General features: G+C 35.8%; 1 protein-coding gene across 1 annotated transcript in view; it reads left to right on the top strand.

Annotated features, from left to right (window-relative positions):
- Positions 1-99: 99 nt before the first annotated feature.
- Positions 100-25,366, top strand: part of TMEM67 (transmembrane protein 67) — a 29,134-nt gene continuing 3,867 nt past the window's right edge. The window contains exons 1-23 of the mRNA XM_027677758.1: positions 100-253; positions 2,201-2,289; positions 3,379-3,472; positions 4,893-4,992; positions 5,440-5,509; positions 5,605-5,679; positions 6,848-6,910; positions 9,242-9,396; positions 9,514-9,622; positions 11,220-11,306; positions 13,308-13,373; positions 16,281-16,437; positions 16,820-16,943; positions 18,148-18,253; positions 18,755-18,811; positions 18,912-19,010; positions 19,510-19,608; positions 19,956-20,042; positions 20,762-20,861; positions 20,963-21,102; positions 22,633-22,773; positions 23,240-23,320; positions 24,497-24,613. Of these exons, the coding sequence (XP_027533559.1) occupies positions 109-253; positions 2,201-2,289; positions 3,379-3,472; positions 4,893-4,992; positions 5,440-5,509; positions 5,605-5,679; positions 6,848-6,910; positions 9,242-9,396; positions 9,514-9,622; positions 11,220-11,306; positions 13,308-13,373; positions 16,281-16,437; positions 16,820-16,943; positions 18,148-18,253; positions 18,755-18,811; positions 18,912-19,010; positions 19,510-19,608; positions 19,956-20,042; positions 20,762-20,861; positions 20,963-21,102; positions 22,633-22,773; positions 23,240-23,320; positions 24,497-24,613 (2,361 nt within the window). The 5' untranslated portion in view covers positions 100-108. The remainder of the gene's footprint in view (positions 254-2,200; positions 2,290-3,378; positions 3,473-4,892; positions 4,993-5,439; positions 5,510-5,604; positions 5,680-6,847; positions 6,911-9,241; positions 9,397-9,513; positions 9,623-11,219; positions 11,307-13,307; positions 13,374-16,280; positions 16,438-16,819; positions 16,944-18,147; positions 18,254-18,754; positions 18,812-18,911; positions 19,011-19,509; positions 19,609-19,955; positions 20,043-20,761; positions 20,862-20,962; positions 21,103-22,632; positions 22,774-23,239; positions 23,321-24,496; positions 24,614-25,366) is intronic.

Below are 25,366 nucleotides of genomic sequence, written 5' to 3'. Positions count from 1 at the left end.
GGACGCTTCGCGTACTGCGGCGGCTGGCCCGCGGCGCTCGCCGTAGCGGTGGTGCGCGCGGTGGCCATGGCGCCGGGGGGCTGCGGTGCCGCCGCCGCCGCGCTGCTCATGGCGGTGTCGGTGGCGCTGCCTCCCGCCTGCGCCTTTTCTGTCCCGCTCCAGCGCCCCACCGCCTGCGCCACCGACCGCTACTTCGACAGCTCCCGCCTGGCTTGCGCGCCCTGCGGAGCCCACCAGCGGCAGAGCGCCGGCGGTGAGCGAGGGGGGAGGCGGTGCTGCCCGGGCCCACGGCCGATCGGGACTCGGGCGGCTCCGCGCTGAATCCGACCCCCAGCAGCGGGAGGTGCAAAGTCGGGGCTCAGGCCGTGGCGGTGAAACAGTAGCTCTCAGGGGCGGGTCTGAAGGCAGCGAAAAGCGCCGCGATGCCGCAAAGACCCAAGTGGGCGCAGCACAGCTGCGATGTGTCTGAGATACAGCCCTGAGAAACGGCTTTTTAAATAAAGCCTTTTTTAATAAAGCCTTTCTTAATACTCTTTCTTTCCTCAGGCATTTGTATGGTTATGAGTATTTGCGTTTTCATTGGTAAAATCTCACAGAGCCCTGAAATTATGTTCTTGAACACTTCGGTAACTTTAAACTGCTTGTCAAAGATTGAATGTCTGAGATGTAGAGATCCTCAGGCTGTGCCCGTGCTGGTCCGAGTCCCACACAGGAGCTTGAAGCGGATACAACACACCTTGACAGTACTAGATGGAAAATCCAGATAGTCAGTCGCTTTCTTTTGGGGATAAGAGTGGGAGTTCACTGTCATGTGTACAGACACAAATTTGAGACTAAGACCCAACAACATCTCTCTTCAGAGCTGGTACTTCAGTGAGAAGCAGTGATGTGGATGGCTGTTTGCACAACTGCTGTGTAAAAGCTGGTCACCTCTTCACCGCCAATATGGCGCCCTAAAGAGTAATCCCATAGTTTACTTACAGAAAAAAAATACCCTGTAATCATTTTCAGATCTGATAACGTGGGTGTCTAGATCCATAACTCCCCTTAAGCTGAATCTTCCTCCAAATCAGGGGCTTCAGGGAGAGATAAATTCCAGGTGGAGGTCAAGGGTTTATTTTTTTTCCTGGAGCATCTGGCTGGAGCAGTGTAGGTAGGTGACATTTAATCTGCTCTTTGCATCATGGCTGAATTCCACTTGTGATTCCACAAGTCTGCCCATACACTCCCTCGATAGCTCATCACTGTGAATTCTGCCATCAAGCAATATGCCTACAAATTTAGGTATTGTCACAGTGAATATCACAACTCAAGGCTCTTCACTGACATAATCCTATTGGTCTTTTTTATAATTATGAGTAGTTTATCCCTTTGACAAATGTTTCTGTACAACTGATCTCATGAGGATGTACTTTAAGGCTATTAAACTTTTCACAGAATTTTACATTATTTTTACATGCACAGTTCAATAAACAAGTAATAATAGATACAGTTTATTAATACATGTAATCAGTTTTGGCTTGTAGTATGCGTTTCAAATTATGGTGAGAAGTCTGATAGACTGAAAAGGTTTCTAAAAAAAAAGTTGCTGAGGACTAGCAGATGTGCACTATGATGTGCTATGAAAGTAGTGTTTCATTTCATACTAAATGTTAGGTATGTTCTGTTAGTCACTGAAAACCATTCAATGTAAAGTTTGATCCCCATGCACAATTTTAAACACTTTGCAAATTTAAAACAGCTTCACATATGACAGTTAAATTTTAAAAAACCTTTGAATATAAACATTAAACATATTTTGGTTTTAGGACTGACTTCCTATGGAAATAGTCAAAACTGTATACAAACATATAATGCTGGTGTTGTAGAGAGAATGGGCTGAGAAAGTCACTGTGGCAAGATTTAGATGAAGAGATTATATCTGTTTGGTTTTAAAAAAAACACAAAAACACAAGCTCAGGGTTCCTGTTGCACCCTGGTGGATCAGTCAGCCGTGTAACACTTTCCTAAAATATCTGTGTATGAATCGTAACATAGACATTTTCAAAAAGCAAGATGATTTTCATCCACATCTCAGGTGTATTATGTGTCCATCTAATAATCCATATTGATCTCTTAAGAACAACAGCAGTTCTTAGTATTCTGTAAAAAACAGTCAGTTTTATATAGATTAAAAGTGCATTTGCTTTGTTTTTTTCAGGTAGTTCCTGTGTATGTGAGCCAGGATACAGGATGGTTTCCAGTAATGGTGGGTTCTCTGTTACTTGTGAAAAATGCCCAGAAAATATGGTAGGTATTGAACTTTTCATGCTTTACCATAATAATAATAATTTTTTAATTTTAAATTTCATCCTGACTGCAAGTTATTTTTAATTAATTTAAAATACTTTTGCATTATGGTCTTTGCTTGGGAATTTTTAAGACCATACTTGCAGGTATTTTTTTCAATTTAGAAGTATTTATAGTATTTCATATATTTAATATGTAGTGTTTTTTCTCAATTTAGAAATGTTTATTATTATGATTTTGCAGGCATTTTTTCATAATGTTGAGCATTGAGCCAGAGACACCAGGCTTAACCAGCTTTTTCCTGTCATAGTAAATAGAGAAATATTTTTTTGTAGCAAATCAGCTTTTCAGGGTGAAGCCTTCCCACATACTTCTCTCTCTTCAATAACTATAGAACTCTTAAGAGGCCAACTTAGTTGCCTGAGTTGGGTGTTTAATGGGTGATGGGCATTGTGGGTAATTTCCCTAGACATTGACAAATATCCTTTGGTGATTTGATCATTTGCTATTTCTTTCTCTTTCTTGCACTGGTGGTATTTGTCTTTGATCTACTGGCAAGGCTTTTGGAAAGATAAAATGATGATAGTGGAGAAGGGAGTAACATTTTGGTTTTTATCTGTAGTGCAATTACTTCATAGTAAAGTAAGTGTGGATGTGAACTGTTTGAGTATGTACAAAATTCCTTGCAATTATGTAAGCTGCTTAACTTAGAAGTCCTCCATATCCTTTACTTCCATATATTTGTATGCAAATATGTCTCTTATTATGTTTATTTATTTTTCTTTTTCCAGTGTAGGACCTCTGTATCTCTTTTTAAACCTTCTACTTTTAATTAACTCTTATCTTCACTAAAGAGTGTGAGCTAACAGGTTCAGAAGAGCTGAACTTCTTTTTAGTCTCTGTCTGCATAGGAATTACTTTTGCCAGATTGTTTCACCTTTTTTTTGTCTTTGAAAGCTTCATGAATGTTATCAATGTTTTATCTGAACACATTTTCTGTAACTAATGTCTGGATAAGGCCAATTCTTCAGAGACATTGGGTGATGTCTGTATTTTTGAAAATTCTAATAGTTTTACGTTTTATTTCAGAGCGGAGTTACTCAGGATGGGTGGAATTGTATTACTTGCCCTGAAGGCCTGACTTTGGAAGGAAAATGTAAATGCCCCAATAATGAAATATTAGGTAAAAAATTTATGCAAGTTATGAGATGATAGTGCTTATTTTATATATTTGAGTTTACTAAGACATGCTCTTCTGTTAAATAAGAAAGGAAATTTGACGTATGTCTACATATCTATTCCAAAAATTCAACATTCCTCTTAATCTTAATTGTCATTCCTGGAAGACAACAGATAAATCTGTACCATTGCTCATTGCAATAAAAATTATTATGTAAACATTCCAAAAATGAATACTGATCGCTTCCTTTAAGCTCATTGGCACTGGATGGAGGCATTAAAATTGGAATAAAAACAATGTTACGAAGTATATAAAGCAGAAAGGAATTATGTGTAAGAGTACATGGAAGAGAACAGCCCGAACAAGCCAAGCAAACTGCTGTGTGTTAGTATCACTGGATTTCCTGCTCCCCTGAGACACACACCTGTATCTGTGGTTTTCTATGATGTGCTTCCCCATAACTTTGCTTCTTACTTGATGCTCTAATAGTTGCAGATGAATCTCAGTAGACAGAAGAATAATTTTAATGTTAAAATTAAAATATTAATTAGTGTTTGTGTTAATTATATTTTTGTTAATTTTGCATAGTTAAAACCTAAAAGCAAAGTACAGTTTTCATCAGGGGTGTAAAACATAAGAGCTCTTGGGACCTCTGGTTTTCCTTATTTTCAAAGACATGGCATGGATGTAATTCTTTGAATAAGTATTTTAAATGTCCACTTTAGTTACATTTCTAACAGAGTATGTTGGAGAATCAGTGTTTTCCAGATTATTAATTTTAAATTTCCTAGGAATCTGAAAAACAATGAAAACCAGTCTTCTTCCTTAAACTTCATGAGAGTTAAAAAATACATTCTGAGCTTTTAAAGTAAAATGTTGAAAGCAAAGCTGATTCTGTAATTTAACATGCAGGAAGAACATTAGTATTGTCATTTTTTTTATAATTTTATTTGGTTTGGGGTTTTTTTGTACTTAGACTTGAAATCTCTTGCTAAATGATTTAGTTGCTGGGAGATGCAGTTTTGAAACTTGAGATTTGTGACATTTGCATGAATCATTTCAGATGAAGTTTAATTATTTTTTTCCCAGTAATTTGTAAGCTTGACATTTTGAATTTTTGCTTTGCAGTGAAGTCTTTGTTTGAAATTCGGTTCAGAATTAATAGCAACAGAACAAAAAAACTACACATGAAATGTTGTCATTCTCACTAAATTTAAACTGCATGTGCATAGCTATACACAGTGCACACATACACAAATAGTGGATATTATTTGCAAGTTGTGCTCTTGATTTTTTCAGAATAAACTCTCTGAATTTATTGTAGATCTGCACAGACACTTTATTGTTTCACACTTTTCTTAATCTGTGTGACATACTGTGCATCCTGCAATTTTATCACAGTTGCTTTTCCTTTCTACTGAAGTGGAAAGAAGCATTGATGGCATCTTGCTTAAGGAAGCATTGTGCATACATTGCAATGGAAGTGAGCAGTCGTTCTCTGCTTCAGATGCATCAGGAAGTAGGTGGGTGTTCTTTGCCTTTTGTGATGATAAATTTGAACGGGTCATGCTCTGTTTAAATGGAACATTCTGGAGGAATAGTCTGTATCTTCGGGATGACAGTTTTGAAGACAGTGAATTGGAAATCGTCAACTCCATATCAAACTCCGTTTTTTGCTCACTGAAGTCCTTTTATGACCAGCAGCTTGATTTGTTTGTCTGGCTTTAGTGTGACTGAAAAGCAGGCTTTGAATTGGAAGCAGAAATAGAATTCTTATTTTGATAATTAACTATTTGGTTTGTTTTCTACTTCACTGATAGTAGAAACAAACAGGTAATAACTTTGGAATTTCAGAACTAGGGAAGCCACTGACACTGTTATTAGACATGCTATGTAATCAACTTTCACTAAGTAGCAAATCTCATACTTAAATGCATTTTAAGTGCATTCTTCATGTTTGTGATCCATAGGTGTGTAAGATGTGAAAAAACATTCATCCATGTAAGCAAGTCTTGTGACTGCAGCAGCCCAAACATTCTGGTAAGTAGAATGGTTATTATATTGAAGTTCAGCAGAGAAAAGTTATTTTGACAAGTGTATAAATTTCTATTTTTTTATTCTTTTATTTCTTTCAGACTGGGGGATTGTGTTTCTTTGCTCAGGAAAGTTTACCCCCAAAGGGAGTTGCAACTGTTCGTTTTGCACAGCTAGTGAGTGTATTTATTCTAAAATATTTTTAAGCTCTCTTCATTGTTTACTTTTAGTAAATATTTTAAATTCCAATCCTGAAAAACAAAGGTGGTAGTTTGTTGTCTGATTTGCATCAAGATAGAGTACAGGTATGGAGACCAGACCAGGCAAGCACTGTTCTAACAGAATAAGGTTTTAAAAATTCATGCCCCCTTGGAAACTGAAAAAGAGAAGTCATTTACATGACTTCAGTATCAAAACAAGTACCATGTGGTCTTTTGTATTAATTGTGTGCATTTAAAGCACACTCTTGTATCACAAAAAAATGCTGAAGAGTTTTTATTATTATGTAAAATCGGTATTTATGTAAAACATTTGAAAGAACATCTAAGAATTGAGCTTACATCTTCAGCTTAGAGCTTATAGAGGAGAATGGACACCTCTAAAGTTTGAAATTCTGTATGAAGTTGGTGAACTCTTGAATTGGCTAATGAATGAAAATATGTTCTATGGAGAAGAATGAAGGTATTTTAGCCAATGAACTTTTATTGTGAAATCTGCTTTCAGTTAGGACCATTTTCTGAATTCAGGAAATGCTGTGTGGTTAAGAAATGTATTTTACTTCCTAAATGAATGGATGTTAAAGGCTACTGCTTGAAAGAAAGTAAAAAGCAGTCTTCAGTTTTTCTGGTATCAAATAATGGTCTTGCTTCCTCAAAATGCCATTTTGTAAGTAATATTTTATTGAGAATATGTCTTTTTGGTGGCTTACAGTATTTATGAACACTATTTGGTTCAAATGTGAGTAGTTATAAAAAACAGGTTGTGAAATAATTAATTTGGTAAATTTGATCCTGAGGTAAATTTACCAACTCAATATCTTACCCTTGAAATTGCTAGTACTTGCATTATGCAATAAAGAAAACTTCTTTGTCCCTGAAATCCATATTGAAAGCTTAAATATTCTATCTTTTTCTGTATATTTTGTCTAATTTAGTGAAGTGAAAGAAATTATTGCATTATGGTTGTGTTTTGAACTGATATTGTTTGATTGAGATATTTACAAAGGACAGAAAGCTCTTAGAAAAAAATAAGTAGCATCTTTTAGCTGACTTAGTTTTCCGGACTGTTACATTATGGATAACTTATTGTGAACAAAGACAGTGAAAAAAAAATCCTTATTTACAGGGTATATCACTGACATCTGCATGGTTTCTGAAAAACCTGCAGTCCTCAGCCTTTGCCTGTTGGGTGAGTTTCATTAACGTTTGCAGTTTGATTTTTTATACAGAAGTAGAACCCTCTATAAAAGCATGGCACTTTAACTTTTGGAAGTTACCTTGCTTATTTTGAAATAATATTGAGGGCAGTCAATGTTAATGCAGGTCAACAGGGCTGGAATTTTCACAAAATGAATGGGGTTAAAGAAGAAATCCCACTTTAGTCAGCAGTATGTGAACTGTCACTGAGCATATCCAGGAAAGGATCACTCATAAAATTAACTTCTTACACGTTCAGTATTGATTGGCACCTGGTCTTTACCTCGTATTTGACTTTTGGTTATTAATTTTGGTTTGTGATGTAGAAGGATCACCATAGAACCATCCTTTTTAGTTTTGCTTTGCTTTGCTTTGTGTATGCAAGTGTTATTTGCCATTATGTTGCTCTGGGTGACAGTAAACATTGGGTGGAAGAGTGGGTGCAGCAAGAGAATCACAGACACTTGCGAAGGGGATATGCCTCTACCTCTTTTTTACCAACTCTGTTATCACACATGCTCCTTTTTCTTCTGCATTCCGCTCCTCAAAATCAGATTTTAACTTCTCAAGCCCTACTTTTCTTCCAATCTGTCACATCCCAAAGGGTTACCTGGCCCACTGGTCTCTGAAGATCACAATAGTGAATTTGCAGAATTCCGTAATACACAAGCACTCAGAGCCTTTATTTCCTACATTTTCGTATTAGAGGTTACTACAAATAGCTACCAGTAAAGTGAGTATACTTACGATTAATAAAGCAAGTATATGTGTATTCCAGTGGTAGCAGCAATCAGTAGTAGCAGCAAGCATATATTTCAATATTACAGTCTACTACAAAATGATCACTAGTAAAGCAGCAAGTATGTTCAGGATCAATCACCTGTATGCATGCCTATGTATGTATATTATTCAAAATAGTACCAGTACCATACTCACTAAACCACACCCAGAAGTAGGGCCTCAAAATTGATGACAGTGAAGTTTCGCTTCGGAGATGATCCACATTGCAGAGTCTGGAATCAGCCAGGCATTCTCAGCATGGTCTGATAACTTGCCTAGAAGAGCTCATAGAAAAGTTTGTGTAGAGGACATTCTTTGTGCGTTAGAGAGATTGAAAGAGAGAGACCACAGACAAGGACAAAGGTCACTCTCCATTTTGGGTAAAAAGTAAGTAATTTTTGTATCACAGAGACATAATGTGGCATAGGACAGCACCACCTGGAGCAGCCAATGGTTTATATTCTCTCAGGCTAGTTTTTGTCTTTTCCAGACTGTTTTTGTGCTCTTTCATCTACAACAGTCAATAGCAGTTGCTAATTCCTACTCTTTTGGAATGTTTTCCCTCCTCTAGATTCTTTTTCATGCTTCCAGATGATAAGTTGCTGTTACAGTTCCTTGGTTTTGTGTTTATTGATGGTATCTCAGGAGGTCTCTGATGTACCAGAGGCGTTAGGTACCCACCTGCACTTCTCAAGGATGTTTCAGATTCCCAGGCCTAATTCCTAGGATGGCAGGTGTTCTCTCACTCAGTGTATCATCAGGCTCTTGTTCAGTATTTTCCCAGATCACCTTTGTGGCTGCTCCCATCATCATCTCATAAACACGGCTCTGAGATGTATTCTCCTACTTGTCCTATTCTTTTTCACCAACTGAGACTGTCCTCATTGCTAACATAAGTTTGTCCTGTGTGTCCTCTGGCTGCTCAGCAACTCAGAGGTGCTACGTGAATGTAATGTGCAGCCACTGATCTGACCCAAAGGGAGTAAGGAGGTGGCAAGTACTAGTGCAGGGATCACTGCACAGAGATGCCAGGCGTCACCTCTGCCTAGCACTTAGCACTGGTTTGTTTGCCAAAACTGAACAAGGTATAGATACAACATAGTTTAGGAACAGCAGGATAGAAAAAGTACTAAAACTGAAAAGAAGATATTTACAATACATGCAACTATAGTTGTCAGTCTGAGCTCTTTGAAGGAGTCATCTTTGTCGTATAGCCTAAGCAGTATTAAACATTTTGATTCTTACTTTGTTTTCTAAATGCAGATTTTCACATTTCTGTCACATCATCACATCATAGCTGATGCAATTAAAATAAACTAAAAAAGAGAGAGTATTGATTTCACACTGCCATCTGCAGACCTATAAAAATATGATACCTGAATACATGGGAAAAAATACTAGGTGTTTACAAAACAAAATTCCTTTTAAGTGAAAACAAAGGTTTAGGAGTGGCTTCTTAAAAATAACATTAATTTTATGATTGCCTTATCAAAAGGAGGGGTAATTAAATACTGTTGTGTGTTCTTGTGTTTCTACACTGCAGTTGTACTCAAATGTAACAGCATGCCAAGCTCTTGGAAATATGTGTGTGATGAATATGAACTCATTGAGTTCTTCAAGTACTGATGCCTGTGGTTTATTTCAATATATTTTTATCGGTACAGCAAGACTAGGCATCATTCATTCAATAGCCTACTGGTAAGTTGTCTTTTCCATAACTTTTGGTCTTTAATAGCATTTTATGGAAATTATTCTAAATGTTCTTTGATGAAAAATATTATGTTTCTTTAGAGAAAACAATGTCATTCTTTTCAGGAGGCATAATCTTCCATGGCTATATTATGGTGATCAACCAGGATTAGCATCTCAAGTGCTTGAGAAAAATCATTTCCCTACAACCTTCAGTTTTAAAGGAAGAGATAAGGTAAGTTTTGGGTAGTAGACACGGAGAAGCACACATTAGGAGCAAGACATAATGACATAGAGAGGGTTCGATTTATTATAGTTGTGACTCCACTAAAGATATATTTTAGGCAGTCAGTGTAACAGAACTCATTGTGAGATCTTATGGAAGAAGAAGGCAATATTTGTGTAAAATAATGTCAGTAAGATGATTTTACTGACACTCACACATTTGCTTTGCTTATGCTCTCATACCCACATTCTCATAAGGCCAAGATGTGCTTGCCTGAGTGGTCTGACCAGGATCAATTTTATGACACAGAACAGAGGATGTCAGCTATTCAGTGTTCACTGTGTCCCCAAGGTCCTGGGTTGGCAGCAATGGATTAGCAATTAGACAAATCTTTTACACCCCTTAGGAGTTACTAGTTGTTTTGCCACTGTCCTTTGCTTCAGTCTTGTTTACTTCAGTCTTCATAAATCTGAAGCAAAGTTGGTTTTTGTCTTTTTTCCTTGTTTGAAATACATTAATCCTTTTTTCAGTTTTCCTGGTGAGATAATTGGAAGAAGAGGGATATATGTGGTGTGCTGTAACTTTGCTGCCACCTGCCTGGGATACCAAAGTTCAGGGTCTTTTTCTGACAATATATCTGTGCCACGGTTTTATCACAACCCATTTCTCAGCTCTGTTGCTGGGAATAGTGTTCTTCATCATTGTTACGTGGTGTTTAACCCTTTCTTTCTGTTGCTTCTGTTGCATACACACACATTGCTCTCCCTACTTCATTTGTACCAACTGTAATATTTGTTACAAATCTCTACAAGCTGAGTTGTATCAGAGATGGATTCAGTGTATTACTCCAGGTTTTTCCTCTTCCTACAGTGAGTTAGGGAAAAAAACAAACAAACAACAAAAGAGGTGAAAAACCAAATCATTTCAGTGTTAACAAAGCAATATATCCATCCGTAGGAGGGATGGTCTGCTACAAGTAGATTGTTAACTGGCACAGTTTTATGAAGGTGTCAAATAGTAAGTCAAACAGTGAAGTGATTTATTTTACAGATTCACTGTAAAAATAGAATAACTGGAATAGTTTATTCAAGTTAAGCTAATCACAGAAGGTAAGTAGTGCTAGTGATAACCTATTTGTCAATTATACTGCCAAATTTATCAAGAGTTTTCTTATTGACTCAAAAATAAAATCAGTCTTTTGCAGCCATATTCTAAAAGGCTGTGTTTTAAATTAAACAATGCTGCAATGCTGCAGAGAATACTCGTTATTCTTCCTAACACTGAAAGTCCGGGAGGCCCTTAAGGTCCAGCATAGTTTACATTAGAAATCTGCATAGATTTTTGATTAGTTCAGGGCATGTCTACCTGTGTAGAAGTTCCTTTGGAACTTTTTCCAGTGAAGCTGTAGAAGTATGGTAAAGTAGGGAGTTTTTTTGAAAAAGATAACTACCAAAATCAAGATTTAAAACAAAATCAAAAGGGAAAAAAATGAAGGATTATGCTGAAAGCTTCAGGAAGCATAAAACAATGAGACAGCAGTCTCTTAAAACATGTATGTCCACTTTAGGGCAGTTTAATTGTTTCTTTGTCTTTTTTTCATCATCAGGATGTGAAGCTGCAATTTATTGCAGCCTCGTTTGATGCAGCAGGAAACTTTCTTAAATGGCAAAGTTTGGAAGGAGGCATCTTACAGGTATGTCTGATTTTAGTTATCTTTCCTTGATACCGTAACTTTCTGACTGCCTTTAGTCAAATTAATACGAAAGCCAAGAGTTTGGTCACTACACTAATGACAGTTCATAACTATAGAGCTGCATTAGGGAAAATAGCCCTTGATTCTTGATCAAAGATCTCTACAAAATGAAAGGTATAAATTCATCAACATTGCCTTCATCCATTGTACCAATATAAATTTTGAATATTGGAAAGCTCTGAAAAATAACGTTTGTCACTTAGAACCAACCATCTCTTTCTTCCTTTCAGCACAGTTACCCATGTGTGTAATTTCTGATTAGACCTCTTTTGCTTGTTGAGAAACATGTATTTTTTAGCTCTCAGTCCACATATGTTTATAGACAATTCTGTGAGTATGTCCCTGTTGGATGTTGACACCTGCTTGCACACATTATGGGGGTAACAAGCAAATCGGTGATTTTGTCACTGTCAAAAGAGGTAGGAAACCTGATCTACTACCCCATTTTCTTTCACTTCTCTTTGGATTTTTTGTTTGCTTATTTCTTTTGGTTTGAAACATAAAATGTACACTTTGGCCAACATCTGCCTGTCTTTTTCATAACAGAAAGTTATAAATACTTGCTGGGAGACTTTACATAGAAATGGGGAACACTGGCTAGAAGATTGACAGTACCCTTGGATACGCTACCCTCAGATTTCAGTGGTACACACAGACATTCTAATTCAGCAGTACCATGCTGTATAGATAATGTGTGAAAATTGCAAGTAAGCAGCAAGTAGAAAGTGCAATAGTAAATTAGCTTATCAGCAAGAGAAATGGGCAGCTGCAGCACATGTTACAGAGTAGAATTTGTTTAGCAGTCTAGTGGTGATCTAAGCACTCTCAGTATTCCCCTTGGCAGGCAACAATAGAAACACTAGCAAGAACAATGGGGAATTCTCTGTCCCTTTTTCTAGGCTCTCCATGTCACTCTTGGAGTATGTCACTTCAAATGCTGCAGTGTCTACAGAAGAGCAGCTGACATTCAGGATTTAAATAGTGACTGCTATTTTTTTTGTTACTGTCTCAGGGTGAACTGTCTTGTGTCTGCCTCTCCAGTTTCAAGGAGAACTAGTGTCTGAGAGAACAGGTTACTAAGACAATTACTATGCATAGAAAATTATACATTCTGAGGTAAATTTTAAGGTTCATTAGGGCATATTAATTTTCTAAGGCAAAGAATTTCATAGCTATCAAGAACCAATAGGAAAGGAATATCTTTTCCATTCAAAACTTCATTTAATGTAATAGATTGTGTGTGATGATAAGACATCACAGTGCTAAAGCAGTCTCAGTGCATAATTGTAGCAATTCTCAGAATTTCAGTTTCATACTAGCAGAATTGTGGTTTATATAAATTTAGACTTGATTTTCATTTTGGGAAAATGGCTATGCCCTTCACTAAATGCCATGCTAATTTAGTTAGAATTTGGCCCATTTTTTCTAGATTCAGCTGAATCTGCTGTTCTTCGCAGAAAATACAAGTGTTAGAGTAAAGAGAGGGAAAAAATTCTGTTACTTGCTGTAACTTTAATCCTCTGATAATGCCAGCTTAAGAGAAATAGTGTAATATGATTGTGGGCTCCTTTTCTTACAGGATTCTTGAGTTTAGCAGAAGCCAGTAATAAAGCTTGAGGCAGCACAGTGCATTGAACATTCAGTCCCCAAAAAGATTATACTTGCCTGTTTGGATGCTGCTGTCCACAGATTCAGCCTTTAAGTGGAACTTAAAAATGCTATGCAAGTATGAATAAGCTAAACCAACATTTTAAGAACACCAACATTATTGCAATAAATAATCATGTTTACTCTTCAAAATATTCCTTCTCTTAAAAAATAGAACAAAATATCTTTTGTGAGAACTGTGAATACATAAACTGCTGGAGGTACCTGTAAATATCTTTCATGTGAGAAAATGATAATTTTGAATTGACTTAATTATAATTATGATTTGTTCAGCTTTGTCCTGATACAGAAACTAAATTGGATGCAGCTTATACATTTGGAACAACTTACCAACAAAGTGTAAGTAAGATATAAAACGCTATTCTAAATTTTGAATCAAGTTGCTTGATACATCATTAGTAATTCAGTGTATATTGAAGGACATCTGCAGTTTAACCATAAGCTGCAACATGAAGTTCTTTCTTGTGAAAGTGGTGCTTATTTTAAATTTTTTTGTTATTGACTGAAATAAGTGGTGTTTTTTAAATTATTTAACTGTACATCACAAAACTTGTGTATTACATAGCACGATCAAATAAATTAAACTGGTGTTTATATTAGTGAGGTTGCTGACTTAGCAGTGGAAGAACACAATGCCTGAATTCTGACACTCATATACTTTGCATCATATCTTCTAATTTTCCTTTTGCCACCTTTGGCCAGGTTTCATACAGAAAGAAGGCAAATCCCATCATGCCATGCCTGTATATTGTCCCTGTTAACTTTTTAATGTGTGCCCTGATTTTAGTAAACTCAATACAGAGAGAAGGCTGAACAGATGACTCATCAGAGGAAAGAGGTTCTTTAGTTGTCTCAACTATGGAAAAAAACCATTGGAGTTTTCACACCTGACTAAACAGCAGGAAGGAAAGAGGGGATAGAGCACTTGGGTTAGTGTATACTTATATGCTAAATTCAGTCAGCCACAGACATGGTTCTGCCAACAATAAGGTATCATTAATTTTTGTCACTTAACATGTTAAATGGGGAGGTGGTAGTCTCTTTGGCAGGGGGTGGTGAAAGAAACATTTATTTTTATAAAACTCCCTATGTGTGCACAGCATCTCATACCTATATATTAATATTGTTTATTAACTCATCTACATTCAAAACCATTCCCCACATTATGTGTTGCAGTGTAAACATACATAAACTCTGGCTGCTACTTGGGTAATGTGAAAGTTTTGTAGGGTAATACAAAGCTTTAGTCTGTGAAATCTAAAGTGTTTACCAAATAACATTGACAAGTGTTAAATATTTTTACTCTTCCATATTGTTTAACCTTGTTTAATCCAAATTTCAGTATTTCAGACAGAATGAAAACATTTTCTATTTATGATCATTGAACTAGTCAAGTATGGTTATTTTTTTTCTGCTCTTTGAAATGTTATGTATTTCATATATTGAGTTTGTAGAACCTGTTGAGTATTACTAACAGTTAATATTACTGGGTTTGAATATATACACCAATAAATAATAACTTACTGAGTATTTTTTAATGTAACTATTTTCATGGGTTGCAATACTTTTTTTTTCTTTCCTACAGCTTTTAAAGACTGCCTGGTTGTTCATATATGGACCTACTTTCATATTTAATTTCTTCACACAGTCACGGTGGTTGAGTTAGTCAGGGACCTCAGGAGGTCATCTTGTCCACTCCCCTGCTCAAGCAGGGCCACCTAGAGCAGGTTGCCCAATACCATGTCCAGATGGCTTTTGAATATCTCCAAGGAGTGAGACTCCACAGCCTCACTGAGTAACCTGTGTCAGTGCTTGGTCATCCTCACAGTGGAAAAGTGTTTTCTGATGCTCAGAGGGAACCTCTGGGTTCAATTTGTGCCCATTGCCTGGGCCCCTGAATTGGGCTTCAGTTTGTGCCCTTTGCCTCTGGTCCTGTCACTGGGAAGTGCTGAAAAGAGCCTGGCTTTGTCTTGTACACCCTCCCTTCAGATATTTGTACACATTGATAAGATCTCCCCTGAGCCTTCTTATTCTGGCAGAAGTCTCAGCTTTTCCTCATAGCAGAGATGCCTGCACTGGGCTATATCAAGTAGCTCCATATCTATCTTGTACTGGTGAGCCCAGAACCAGATTCAGTACTCCATGACTTCAGCATTTATGTGGCTTGACTTTAGTGTTTATGCTGTTTCAAATTTTATGCCTGTGAAGTTTGCTAGGATATTTTTTCTGAATCTGTTGAAAAACATTAAAATCTTCATTCTCCACATTAGTCATTCTAGTGAATTGCAATCATTTCTAAGAAGTTTGTATAAAATCATTAGTACTTTGTAATTGCTTGCAAATAGCTGGAATGCCTTGCCTGTCAGAACTTCAGTAGAGTGTTTGACACTGTTTCCCACAGCATTTTCATGGAGTAAATGGCTGTTCATGTCTTGGATAGGTATACTCTCTGCTGGGTGAAAAACTGGCTTGATGGCTGGGCCCAGAGAGTGGTGGTGAATGGAACTAAATCCAGTTGGTGGCCAGGGGTTCCCCAGGGCTCAGTATTTATTGATGATCTGGATGAGGGGATCGAAGGTGCCCTCAACAAGTTTGCAGATGACACCATGTTGGATATGGTGTGTGGATCTGCTGGAGGGTTGGGAGGCTCTGCAGAGGGATGTGAACAGGCTGAATCAGTGGACTGAGGACAATAGTATGAGATTCAACAAAGCAAAGTGCCACGTCATTCGAGTCACAACTCCATGCAGTGCTCAGGCTTGGGGAAGTGGCTGGAAAGTTCCTTCTCAGAAAACATGTTTGACAGCTGGCTGAACATGAGCCAGCAGTGTGCCCAGGTGGTCAAGAAGGCCAATGGCCTGTATCAGAAACAGTGTGGCCAGCAGGACCAAGGCAGTGATTGTCTCCCTGTACTCGGCACTAGTGAGGCCTCACCTCAAGTGCTGTGTCCAGTTCTGGGCTCGTCACTACGAGAAAGACATCGGGGTACTGGAGCAAGTCCAGAGAAGGGCAACGAAGCTGGTGAAGGGTCTGGAGCACAAGTCTCATGAGGAACAGTTGAGGGAACTGGGTTGTTTAGCCTGGAGAAAGGGAGGCTCAGCAGGGACCTTGATGATTCTGTGACTCTGTCTTCTGTGAAGAAGTGGGACAGATTGCACAATAGTTTTGTAGGGAATGAATCCGCAACTCGATAAAATAATTAAATTGCTAAAGTGATCGTTTTATTTTAACATTTTTTTCTTGTAGTGCAAAATTTCAGTTTCTAAGATTTTAATGGATTTTGCTAATCCAATCTTTTATGACCTGTTCCTTGAATATAATGATGACAATGGACAACAACATCTTTGGGCCGTGCCAGTTTTAAATTTGAATCTTCAATACAATGAAAAGTTTGTTAATCAAGGTAAGACTGTCACAGTAACATTTATTTGAATTTAAGTAATCTGAATAACTTTAAATAGAAATAATTTATATTCGTTACTATTTCTAAGTTGTTTTAAAGATACCACAACACACCACAACTTGTTTCCATTTAAAGAATTTAATATTTTGTGGGCAAGTTCTGATAGTTTAAGTGTAAGCTTTGGTTGCATGCAGTGTTCCCATTGATACTGCATACAAATAAAGTAATGTCATTTCATTATGTATATGTTTAAGTTGAAAATAAACAATTTTATATCCTCAATAGTTCTATGTGTTATACAGTTATATGTGTCATTTCTAGTAGATTTCTTTTCTTTTTTTGTGTTGAATTATCTGTGTGAAACTGTCATGTTTTTTCAAAGGTAGTAATATGAACAACTGGCTTTTGACTCGTCGATTTTTTTTGGTGGATACTCTTAGCGGAAAAGAGACTGACTTGGGAAAACCACCAAGGGTAATTCGGATTGCTAGCGAAATAGCAATAAGGTGATTCATTCATATAATATATAACACGTAGAAAATAAAGCCAGTATTGCACAGTCTGCATTTTATTGTCTCAAAAGAAATTGTTGTTTCTAGTATGTTTAATATATAATATGTGCTTCTTTCTTCATTGCCTACATGGAAATGGCATGAATTTCCATATGTTGTTCTGATGAGTGAGTGAGAAAACATTGACTTGTGGTATAGGTATAGCAGATCAGACCATGTTAGCAGGCATTCAGTCACCTCTTAGAAGCAAGCAGGTGTCATCTGGAAAGACCTAAAAACTCTGTTAATTCTTTGTCAATTTGTGTTTTGCTGACTATACAAGGATGTTATTTCATACTCCATGTTCTTTTTTGCAGTATTTTTACAACCTGTTGCCTATTCTGCTATACAATCCAGAACAGGCTTGTAGTCATTTAGGTGAAAATGTGAGACTGCATATTAGGCTCATTACTGATGGTTAATCTAAGATGGAATATATTTTGAAAGAAACGTTTTTTTCTTCTTTGTGTGGTGTAATGTCTTCTGAGATGACTGCCAAGAAATTGGTATCTTCCTTTTCTTTCAGCTCTCCTTCAACTTATCAGTTAAAAGATTGCTGAATAGCACTGAGTACTGATCCATACAAGTAATAATCTTCTCAGAATCACAGAAAATGCCAAGTTGAAAGGGACCCACAAGATCATCGAGTCCAACTCCTGGCCTTGCACAGGGCCATCCCCAAGAGATTAATTTAATATACTGACTCCATTTACTGAGAATTACATATTACATTATTTCAAAAGATAAGGATTAGTTTATGTATCTTAGAAGAACACCCTTCTATCCCCTTCAGGGAAAGGATAATGCCAGAAATTCAAAATACACATAAGAAAGGTCAACCTGTAATGTTTTGAGAAAAGTTACTTTATGGAATTGGCTTCAGTTGCAGCTATCCTAATGTCAGCAGTCAGGTAAAGATTGTTTCAGGTATTTTCTTACAAATAAACAATCCTTCCCAGCTTTTTCTTTTTTATATATTTGTGTACGTGCCTTTGTACACTCCAGTTGCTTTTAAAATGTGAAGTGCATGCCATTGGGTTTGAAACTCACATTTTATTGATCAGATTGTTCTGTTCTCTTAGTATTTTCTTTTTAGTACAAGTTTCAATGAATGCTTTCCAAGCACTCATTCATTTATTCATACTCTGTATTTCTGCAGTATTCGTCTGGTATCCCATATGCAGAGAGGAACTATCTACCCTCCTCTAATTACTATTGCTTACGCAGATGTGCTTGTCCAAAACCCTGAAACTCAGAGTGTGATGGTGAGATCTTTGTGCTATCTTAATCAAATTGATTTGGTAATCATACTTTTAGGTCTGTTGGAATTCCAGTTTTCCAATTGAGTGAACATTTTGGTGCAGTTTCCAATTCTGCTCTTAAGTTTTCACTAAAACTTAAACCTTTTAAACAAAGTAGTTAAAAGGATTCTCTTTTTAGTTTATATTGAGTCTTTTCTAACTTAAAATAATTAGAGTTCGAACTTGGTTGTATAATGCTAAATTAGGCTACAGTTCAAATAAAATTATATGCACAGAAAATAACAGGAAAAGTATTCTTTATGCAGTACACTGAAAGCAGCAATTTATGCAAGGAAATGAGGTTTTATTTAAAGCAATGCACTAAGAGGAGGTTGTTATGACACAAACATTTCAGGTCACCTATAGTTTAATTTAAAATAAAAGTGTTAAAACTACCACTGTCTGTAATGGTTGTAGCATTTCAGAATTTCTGTGCATATTTACTTTTTGCATCTTAATATTCAGGTTTCATTCTCAGTCAATTATGAGATGGATCAGTCAGAGGCTCAGATTCAGACTGATGTAAGTTGCAATTCCCTTTAATTTGTTGATTTAATGAATTATTAACTTTTATTTTGTGCTTTTTAAAAAATATCTGCTAATAATGTTTCATTATTTTCAGATTGCATTGGGTGTGTTGGGTGGGCTCGCAGTGTTATGGTCCCTTCTCAAGACTGCAGGCTGGAAGAGGCGTACAGGAAGCTCTATAATTGACTTGCAGGTATAAACAGCTGGCAACCTCAAAGGGGACATTTCTTCCCCCCTTTAATGAGACCTTGCTATGATTCCCTGTGATTATGAGTATTCTGTTTCTTAAGCTAACTGAAATAATTTCTAGCCCAGCTGCATAGAGCTGTGCCCTGGAGTTAGGTTCACTTCAGGAAGTAGGTTTTTGCATTTGTTTTAATTCTGATATTGTCATTCAGAATACTTTGGTAAAAGTATTACTGTTGGTAAAAATAAAGATATTTACAGAGCTATTCTGATCAATTGAGTGGACTTAGTTTTCAGATTAATTCTTCTTTGAACAAAGACTAGCATTTAGAAGTTTCAGACAGTGAATATACCATAAATATATGACCACAGCAGAAAAGCTTTGTTCAAGGCTCCTTTTCAGTATTAGAGTTTCCTGTGTGAGCTGCATAACATTTTATATGAATGTATATATGCATTACTTAATTAGCTTTACAGATCTCTACAGTGTGTTTTTATAATTGCAGACAGTTTTCAAGTTCTTACTGTTTTATGCTGGAGACCTCGCCAACGTTTTCTTTATCATCACAGTGGGCACAGGGATTTATTGGCTTGTATTCTTCAAAGTAAGTGTTTTTCCAGATTTGAGTGCTATGAAAACCTATTAATATTACATACATTTTTATATGAAGATTAATTTTCTTTTTTTTTTTTCCATTCTGGTCAGACTATTGAGGCAAGTTCTATATCATATTCTGTTTTGTGTGCTTAAATTTTGTGTTCACCTGTTTCTTTTCCTTAGGATTCATTGTGCTTGCAGTCTGCTTAATAGTCACTTAAAATATTTTACATGTTTAAAATGATTGCACATTAAATATTGATCTTTTTCTGCAAAAGCTTACTCCCTTTTAAGCACTTACTGTGTTTTTACATATGCCATGTGCAGTGTTTCAATGTAACTTCTCAATTATAGGCTCAGCAGTTTGTCTCTGTCTTTTTACCACTTCCATCTCAAGAAGAAGATTTTGTTACATACGTAGCATGTGCGTTTAGTTTAAAGGTAAATATTTTTTTCCTCACCATTAAATACATGCTAGCATGCTTCTGTATATTTTAATTAAGCTTGGTTTTAAACATCTTGTACAGTTCATTTTATTAGTGTATAGACATAAACAATTATGTTCTTATAATAATTAAGTAATTTTTCCATAGAAATTTATTTTGTGGAGTCGTAATAGGGAAACAAGTGTCTAAAGAAGATTGTCTATGAAAAATCATTCTTTCAAGGATAAAGGTCTAAAGAAACCCAAATAAAATAGCATCATATCAAGAAGAAAGTGCTTTCTTTTGAAGCAGAATATAAATGCTGTCAGTTCTTGATTAAAAAGAAGATGGATTCAAATAACATATTCAAATATTTAGAATTCAGAGATCATTGTTCTGTCTTCATGGGACATGCAAGTACTGTATTAGTTGTGGGTATTATATGGAATTCTATTGGAATTCATAATACAGGTTAAAATGTTATGAGGAAACAGAGTTTTTTAGAATTTGTTACTTTGCTGTATTTTGTTTGTAATTTTGGACATCATCACATGACTTATCATTATTCCAAGCTTTTAAATTAAAAAAAAATATCAAAAGTTGGTAATAACATTGCTGTCTCAAGTATAGTCAAGACATTACTTGTTATGTTTAATGAATGCAATGATTGTTTCTTCATCTTTCATGCTATTGTTGTCCTTACTTGTTATATTTCTCCTTTTTATTTCTCCTTAGGCTCTGCAATTCTTACAGTTGCTGATTTCACAACTTACTATAGATATTTTCTTTATTGACTGGGAAAGACCTAAAGGCAAAATTCTTAAGGCAGTTGAAGGTAACTTGAACTGTGCTTGTTTGTATAAACAGCTTTGGTTAAATTCTGGTATTACTCTCAAGTGTTAAATTTCAGAGCTTTATTGTATGTACTCTTTTTAGGTGAAGGTGTTATTAAAAGTACTGCTGCACCTGTGAGCATATGGAGGACATATTTTATAGCAAATGAATGGAATGAAATTCAGACAGTGAGGAAGATAAATCCCCTCTTTCAAGTGCTTGCAGTTCTTTTTTTTTTGGAGGTAGTATAACTACTATGATGAATGTTGTTGTTGTTATTTATTTTTTATGATTCACAACCACAGTGTAACTTGAGAGTCTGGTTTTTAATTCTTGCATTCCCTGAGGTAACAGTGGATCACCTTCAAGTTTACTTGAAAACATGTAACTTAGTGAAATAATTATTTTAACGCATTTTTTTTATTTTATATGTATGGATAGGTCATTGCAATATTTCACTAAGGAAGACTTAAAAAAACCCCAACCTTTAAATACTGTAAACACCCTTATCAGTTTTATTTGCTTGGGATTTTTTTTAAGGTAACGAGTTACCCTTAATGGCTTAAGAGACTGATAAATCTGTGTACACACTCAATTCTTTATTTGCCTACTAGCTCCCTCCCATCACAGCTTACAGCTTTATTTCTGGTTTTCTTCCTGCTCATTTGCTATAGTGACCTTTTATAATGCAGGAAGTTCCGTTCCTGATGGCAGTATGCCTTCAGTTACAGCTTCAGGGTATGTGAGAAATTGTGCTTTACCTTTTAAAAAACATTTTGGTTTGCTTCTTCTGTAGTTTAGTAATTACTTCTATTTTGGGGAAGTATTCTTAAAGCATGTGGCATATAGTTGTTTATGTGAGGTTCTTCTACACATGTTTAATACTTCTACTCAATGTTATACTTCTGTTTTTAAATTTTTCTTTTAAATTAAATAAAATGAAAATAAATAAAATTAAATACAGTAAAATTAAATACAGTAAAAAACCCCAAACTTTCCTCATTCACTACATCAGCATTTTTGCTGTTGGTACCTACAGGCCAGGACCAGCTTAGGTGCCATGTTACAAGAAAAGAGAGCACGTATTCTTATCGTGCTCTTCAGCTACCTGAAGGGAGGTTGTAGTGAGGTGGTGTCAGTCTCTTCTCCCAGGTAATAAGCAGTAGGACATGAGGAAATGATCAACCCTTCACAACTATGTTTCTGGTGCAGCTTCAGTTTTGAATGATTTTCACCAGTTAAATGTTTCAAGACATAGTGTTTATCTCATCTTTTTATTGTGGACTTTTTCCAGATTTTTTGTTTAAAAGAGATTCAGCCATACAGATAGTGGAGGGGAAATATATTTCTATTCAATAGAAACAAAAAAAAATTATTTTCTTACAGTTGCAAAACACATGAACAATTTGTTCTAACACTGGAATATATGGGACCAAAGAGCTGAAATTTGACAGAAATAATATCCCTATGCAGTCTAACAGTAGAATCTTGTGGAGTTTTTCAGTAAAAACCAATGTTGACTTTTTGTGAGATTTAGCTGCATATGGTTTTAGTTTATGTATCAACACATATATGTACAGTTTATGTTTGTAATATTTCTCAGTAATGACACTGGATCACACAATTGAGCTCTATCATAGTGAAAATGCTACTATTCCCAGGTGCATTTTTCCTGATTTTTTTCTTACTTCCTGCTATGATGGGAACAACAGGATCCTAATTAGTACTATTCATTGCCTCCTATTATTATATGGACCTTCTTACCTCTTCAGGTGGTAGGATTTTCAAACCTGGCTTTAATGGATGCTTCTTCCAGTCTTACAAGAAGCAGTGAGAGCTATGTAGCTCCTTGGAGCCGCATTTTAAGATTTGGTGTGTCTGTTGCACTCTGGATAGCCATTGCCATCCTACAGGTATGTGAAACACATGACATACTGAATTACCATTTTCAGACTGGTTCTTGGAAGCTAGAATATATCACTAGGACAATCATACTGTTTATCATAGCATTGGGTGCATTCTTAACTTTTTGTTTAGTTATTTTAGCATAGTACACCTTTTGGACTCAAAATGAACCTTCTGAGCTAGAAACATCTTACTTCATAGTCAGAATTTTAAACCTCTCAAATATGTGAATTTATGCAACTACTTTGTTTTATTTTTAACAACTTTCAAGGATCTCACAAGTTCAAAATGAAAAGCAGGTTATTGCTACAACTTTACTTCATAGAAGAAGTATGTTAATCCCATTTCATAAAGCTCAGTCCTTCTCACAGACTACAGAATTCTGTCATTGTGAGTGTTAAACTGTGAAATTAATTGCTTAATAAAGTCAGATCTGGTGAACTAATACAAGAAAATTTGGTTAATTTATTTCAGGTTATATTTTTTTCTGTGTTTTATGAAAGATTTGTTGAAGATAAGATAAGCCAATTTGTTGACTTGTGTTGCGTGAGCAATGTAAGTATTTCTTTGTGTCGGTTGTACAGTGGCATTTTGAATTGAATAATACATAAGATAGTTTTAAGAATATTAAATAATATTTATTCATTTAATTTAATCAGATATTACTAGCTAACAGCCAAAGTCAATGTTTCTTTCAGCTCACTTTATTGGTGAACTCTGCAAGATTAAAGTTAAACTTTAATTTGAAAAAGGTTGTGGAACCATAGGTATCAATATGTTCTTTCAGACATGTGATTTTCAGGTTTTTTTGTTGAGGTTTTTGTTTATTTGAACTGGCTACATATGCTCATACAAAATTCAAAAGTAACGAGTTATGACAGAAATTAGGTGTGGAAATATTTGCTGCCATTCTGTTTACTGGTTTGTATTTTAGTCCTCTTGTCTTTCAGACACAGTTGTCTTGGTTTTATTTAGTATGTTTATGTTCAATTTCTGCTCCTTTCTCTGTGAGGTTGTCCCTCAACTGTTGAACTTCATGGTTGTCCCTCTTGAACAGTTATCACCTTTTCTATGTATTTTCACTTATATCTGAACTACTTCCCTTCCTTTTGTTTAAATATGGGTCTTGAGGCTTTATACTGCAGGAGTTCCTTTTTAACCAAAGAAGAATGCAGTCAGAACTGATTAGATTAGCTTATTTGTCCCAAACTTTTTAAAAATACAGAGATTAACCCCTTTAATTAGCCTTTCCAGCCTTGGTTATTCATCTTCCATGAAACACCCATGTAGCACCTGGATTATAGAGAGAGTTAATTTGGGGGTTTATGTGATATATAAGCACTGTATCATACTGAATGAAATTATATTAAATACAGTCTCCTAGGAGCTTAGCTGGAATCACGCGTATGTATTATGTATCACAGAAATAACTTTTGAATCAAAATAAAAGCTAATAACTTAGGTTTAACTTTATGGCTCAGCGGAATTAAGTAATGATCCTTGCTGTTGACAAACTAAACTTGAAGCTAGTGCATGTTTTAGCTACATGTAGATAAAATGATCAGTAAAGGAGTTACTAAATATTTTTCTCCCAAATTTATTTTGGTACCTACCTACTTTGTATTTGTAGAAGGGCTGGCTGGTCTGACTGATCTTCATTGTGAATTCAAAAGTTCAAAAATAAAATTATAATTATTAATTAAAGTATTCTTCTCTTCCCCTACCTCCTAGATTTCAGTGTTTCTCTTGTCACACAACTGCTTTGGTTATTATATCCATGGTCGCTCAGTGCATGGACATGCAGATACCAATATGGAAGAAATGAATATGAACCTAAAGAGAGAAGCAGTAAGTAAAAGTATTAAAGTTTACACCTGCTCTGGTTATTTATCTTGCATAAAAACCCTCAGACCTTTGCATTATGGAACTGCAGTTGTGCATTACGTTACACCAACTTATGTTAGGCACAAGATAGCAGGTGCTGGTATGTAAATTTATGACTCAATAGTTGTTTTAACTAGCTGTTCATCTTCTTCACTATCTCCTCTCATTACTTCTTCAGACTTCAAAGATATGAAATTCCTGTTTCTCTAAAAAGTCTTATTTCATGTATTTAAGAACCTTCTTTTCTAATATTCGAGCTTTTCATAAGATCATGACCGCATTCAAAAAGTTGCATACCAAAAACGTTTCATAAAGACACAAATCTGAAAAACTCCTAATAAAGAAACATCTACTCCACCAATAAATTCTTTTATTCCATCTCTTCTACTATGGTGAAATAACTTCTTCTTTACAGAAATTAATTTATATAAGTATTTTTTCTAGTTTGTCATATGTTGTATCTTTGATGCAAGATCAGGCAAATGTAAAATGTCTAATATGCATTCAGAGATTTTCCACTAAATGCCATGATATCTTGCATCTTTTTAGTGACAACTAAGAAGAAAATACCTTAGACAAAGGATACTGCTATTTTAGTGATAATTGACAGAAAAAAACCATAACCATGTGAAAATTAAATCTCAAACACTGAAATATAGAGTAACCTTTTAATAATGTTTTTGACTTGTGTGTTCCCATAATTTTTTCCCAAACACT

Source organism: Neopelma chrysocephalum, unplaced genomic scaffold (assembly GCF_003984885.1).
Source record: "Neopelma chrysocephalum unplaced genomic scaffold, ASM398488v2 Primary Assembly neopelma1_22, whole genome shotgun sequence".
Classification (NCBI taxonomy): domain Eukaryota; kingdom Metazoa; phylum Chordata; class Aves; order Passeriformes; family Pipridae; genus Neopelma; species Neopelma chrysocephalum.
This window is presented reverse-complemented; position numbering and strand designations above follow the sequence as displayed.